The following is a 4,104-nucleotide window of genomic DNA, read 5'->3' as shown; positions in this document are numbered from 1 at the left end:
TAGTCCGCATCTTCACAGATATGTCTATTTCACCGAACCTCTCTCCGAGACAGTGCCCAGATCGTTACTCCTTTCGTGCGGGTCGGAACTTACCCGACAAGGAATTTCGCTACCTTAGGACGAAATTCCTTGATTTCCCGAGTTGTCTCAAGAGCAAAAGGCCAAGACCGGTATGCCGACAACAGAAGTAAAGGAGCAAAGCCATAAGAGTCATAAAGTAATAAAAAAGGGGTTGAAATCTACATATTGATTTTTTTTTTTGCGATCTTTTGTGAACCGTATGCATCAAAAGATGCATGTACGGATACACAATGAATAATACACAATACACATTCTATATATTTTTTTCTCTTTGCTCATTGTCTTAGTAATAATCTTAATATGTACCTTAAAAGCACATGTTAATTAGTAAAATATGATCTCCTATCATATATCTTTTAAATGAGATTAAGAAAAAGTATGTAAAAGAAGAGTTAAATGACAAAAGATCATATTTAACATCAATTGAAAAAAAATTAAGAGGACCAATTCCATTTTTGAAAGCAATTCACAATAACTTGGATGTGTGTGTGGAGTTGCACGCGTGCGAACGTAATACCAATAATAAATGATGGTATGTGAGGCTAATCTCTTAGGTAGAGTTTGGTATGAGGTATTTGGACTAAGATTGGGGGACTAGGACTCAATATTGTGCTTGGTAGCCAGAGATTGAATCTAAAATTTCAGCCATGAGACACAAAATTTCAGTCCTTTTAGCACCTCTAGAAAGTGGAGACAAAAGGAACTGAAATTTTAGGGACGAAGACTGAACTTCATTAATATCTTTTTCCTAAAATTCCCTCATTACAAATGTCATATTCTAAGTCTATCCTTCATCCCCAATCTCACCCCACCTCTCACTCCACCACCATACCTCTGTCATCACCAAATTCTACCACCAACAACAATAATCTCATAAACATATGTCAAAATCATATTTAACAATCTCATAACATAAGAAGAGGACTTCAAAATCAAAATAAAAAGTAGAACAATAGTGGGAAAGAAGAAAGAACACAGGGAGGTTCTCATCCTCCTGAAGCTAATCGCAGTTGGCTTCAACGCTGTTCGCCCCGAGGACAGCTTCATGCCTGCTTCGTCTGCCATTAGGAGCGCTGCTTCGTCTCCGTGGAGGTTTCCGGGAGGTCCTTGGTGACTGTCGAATATTTAAGGATAGGAATTTCATAAGCTAGGAACAATGCTCGCCGATAATGACAGTTGTTGACGGTTAGGGTATTTTTTATTTATTTATTTATTTTTATCTTAAACGAATAAGCTACTGAAATATCTGAAATATAAGTTAGTTATGTATACTTTACCTTGGAACATAACTTAGTTTTGTATACTTTATCCTAAATATTATAGTTTATATCTCATTTTTGTCTCCTTTTTAAACACCATCTTAAATAACTAGGTCATTTACATGATATGCTATTAAAGTTTTATCTTGCTATATAATAAAGGAAATCTGCCACTGCTTTATTATTAGTTGGCTTCTTAATCATTAATTATTATTAATAATCCGAGCTGCTACGGTTGTAAATCACAATCTACCATAAAAAAATAAATTTAACCGCCAACAATTTTAATCTTAATGATGTTTTATCCACAATACCAGGGCCAGGAAGCCTTCTGTAACTAAAATGTCATTTTCGATACCCGTAAATTTCAAGTGGCTTGAATTCAAAAGATATTTCTTTGAATTTAATTCCAAATATTTTTTATTAGCAAACCTGAATAGCTGAAATCCATATATAAGATCCATATGAGACGATACTAATTTATCGCTAATAATTCGTATCCAAAATTGCAACAGAAACACAAGATCCACTTAAGAAAACTTACTGCTATAATTACGTGTTAAAAAATTTTACAATTATGATTCTCCTTCTTTGTAGTCTGAGACAATGGAAAGCTAACTAATTGAATCTAAAGAACTTGGGAAATCAAAGAGGTTACAGAAGAAAATAAAAGAAACAAAATTGCAGGAACATGGCTGCAACACGAACACTTCAAACTAATATTAAAGCATGTCCCATAAAGAACCAAGCACAGGCAACCATCTAACTGAAACATATACACTATAACCAACAACAACTTGATCAAGCAGCTGCTCCCCGGCCTGCTCCATCTCTAATATTACGACCACGTCCACGGCCTCTTCCCCTTCCACGTCCACGGCCTGCACAACCATCAAAGAAGTTATAAAATCTTAAATGCTGAAACGAAATGGAACAATAAGCCTCAAGGAAGTTAAAAGGTTCAAATAAGGAAACGTTTCCTGTTACTTGTGTGGCAGTGCAATATGTGCCATTAAATTCAAATATAAGAATGCGCACTTACCACGTGGAGCAGGTGGTGGTGCATCATATTCACCATAGTCGTAGTACCCAACTGGCTGGGCACCATAGCCACGTCCTCGTCCCCGGAAACTACGACCCCTTCCACGGCCACGCCCTCTGCCACCATATCCTCGCCCACCATCCCAACCATCACCATATTCCATACCCCCATTGTACATTCCTACATAGAATATACTGTGCTGTTAGCAAGTATGGTATTTCAAAGAAACCTCCTAGAACACAATTTTTTTTTTATAATTCTTACATCTAAACTACATCCAACTACAGTGAAGTAAATTATATAAAGAACTTGAAATACCTCTGCCCCTGCCCCTTCCACGACCTCGACCTCTTCCTCGCATCCTTGGTGAGCCTTCTGTATCAGATAAATTACAGTGAGAAAGGCATGATAGTCATGCAGATTTCCTGAATATTATAGAACTTATTAATTTACCTCCTTCCTCTTCATATTCATTTAGAGGTTTTACTTGATCAGCTGGAAGAGGAACTTGGTACCTGCGTGATGAAATTTACTTAGAATCTTGCCAATATTAAACATATCTAAAATCTACTCAATAAATATAAAGCAAAGGCAGAGCACATTTGACCCAGGTATAAATCTTATTAGGATTATGTTTGGATTTTACTTAGATTTAGCAGCATACTGTGATTAACACCCTATGTTGATCCTGTAGTTTTTAAATATAATGACAATTGGCAAACAAGAAGACCTTACAAACTTATGGCTGCATTGAATATATAAACAAATAAACTTGGCAAGTTATTGTCGACCTAAGTTGCAGTTCTGTCTATCAATTAATATCAAACAGCATCACAGCAGAAGTTAAAAAGACATTTGATTTATGAGCATAACATGTATGGTTATGATATACGAAAGAGAGTAATGAAGTCAGTGTTAAGTCAACTAGTGATAGCTTGACTCATAAATAACAAAACCCATACAAAGCATCTATCCACTAAAAGTTCTTACCCTGTCGAGGATGTATCCAATTCTTTCTTTGACAAAGTAATTGTGATCATTGAAACATGACGAGTAGTCTCCAAACTGATCAAAACACAAAGCCAATTGATCACTCCCATGCAAACAGAAATTAAGCATCTGAATTTTGAAGGATAGCATAATAGAAACCAAAATTAAAATAAAAAACACATACGGAAGAAGGCCTTCTTCTAGTGGCTCCCATGTGTCAGTTATATCAGTTGATCCGATTTGTGTGTTCTGATGCAGACCTACAATCCTTCTCTGAAACAAGTAAACCGATCACTCACAAAACCCAAAAATAAAAATATGAAGACCAGCATATCTAAGTAAAGATAATCTGCCTTCCCACCTTGATCAGCTCAGCAATCATCACAGTCTTATTGATAGCACGTCCCATTGCTTTAAGAACAATTTCCTCAGATCCTTTCTCCTACAGAACATACAAGTTAAAAAAAATGATACAATATTAGCCTGATTCTAGAAATTCATACTTGCTAAAGACATCCCAAGTACAATAGAAAGGAGAAATCCCAGCATCAGCAGAAAATCAATTTACAATAGTTAAGTAAACCAACTAAGAGTTTATGTAAACAGAGACAAATAGTTCATAGTTCAAAGCAAAGAAGAGAGTAAATGAAACAAAAAAATAAGGGAAGAATTTTACTAATTGTGTCTTCTTTTATTTGTTTTTTCTTTATTTTTTTTTTTTTTTTTTTTTTT

At 35.4% G+C, this 4,104-nt stretch overlaps 1 protein-coding gene across 1 annotated transcript in view; it reads right to left on the bottom strand.

Moving 5' to 3' along the window:
• Window positions 1,871–4,104, bottom strand: part of LOC107623618 (ribonuclease P protein subunit p25-like protein) — a 3,172-nt gene continuing 938 nt past the window's right edge. The window contains exons 3-9 of the mRNA XM_016325949.2: window positions 3,734–3,814; window positions 3,557–3,645; window positions 3,373–3,447; window positions 2,836–2,897; window positions 2,701–2,757; window positions 2,383–2,562; window positions 1,871–2,221 (exon numbers count right to left, since the gene is read on the bottom strand). Of these exons, the coding sequence (XP_016181435.1) occupies window positions 2,142–2,221; window positions 2,383–2,562; window positions 2,701–2,757; window positions 2,836–2,897; window positions 3,373–3,447; window positions 3,557–3,645; window positions 3,734–3,814 (624 nt within the window). The 3' untranslated portion in view covers window positions 1,871–2,141. The remainder of the gene's footprint in view (window positions 2,222–2,382; window positions 2,563–2,700; window positions 2,758–2,835; window positions 2,898–3,372; window positions 3,448–3,556; window positions 3,646–3,733; window positions 3,815–4,104) is intronic.

This window comes from Arachis ipaensis, chromosome B10 (genome assembly GCF_000816755.2).
Source record: "Arachis ipaensis cultivar K30076 chromosome B10, Araip1.1, whole genome shotgun sequence".
NCBI lineage: Eukaryota > Viridiplantae > Streptophyta > Magnoliopsida > Fabales > Fabaceae > Arachis > Arachis ipaensis.
The sequence above is the reverse complement of the archived record's forward strand: the minus strand, read 5'-3'. Positions and strand labels throughout refer to the sequence as shown.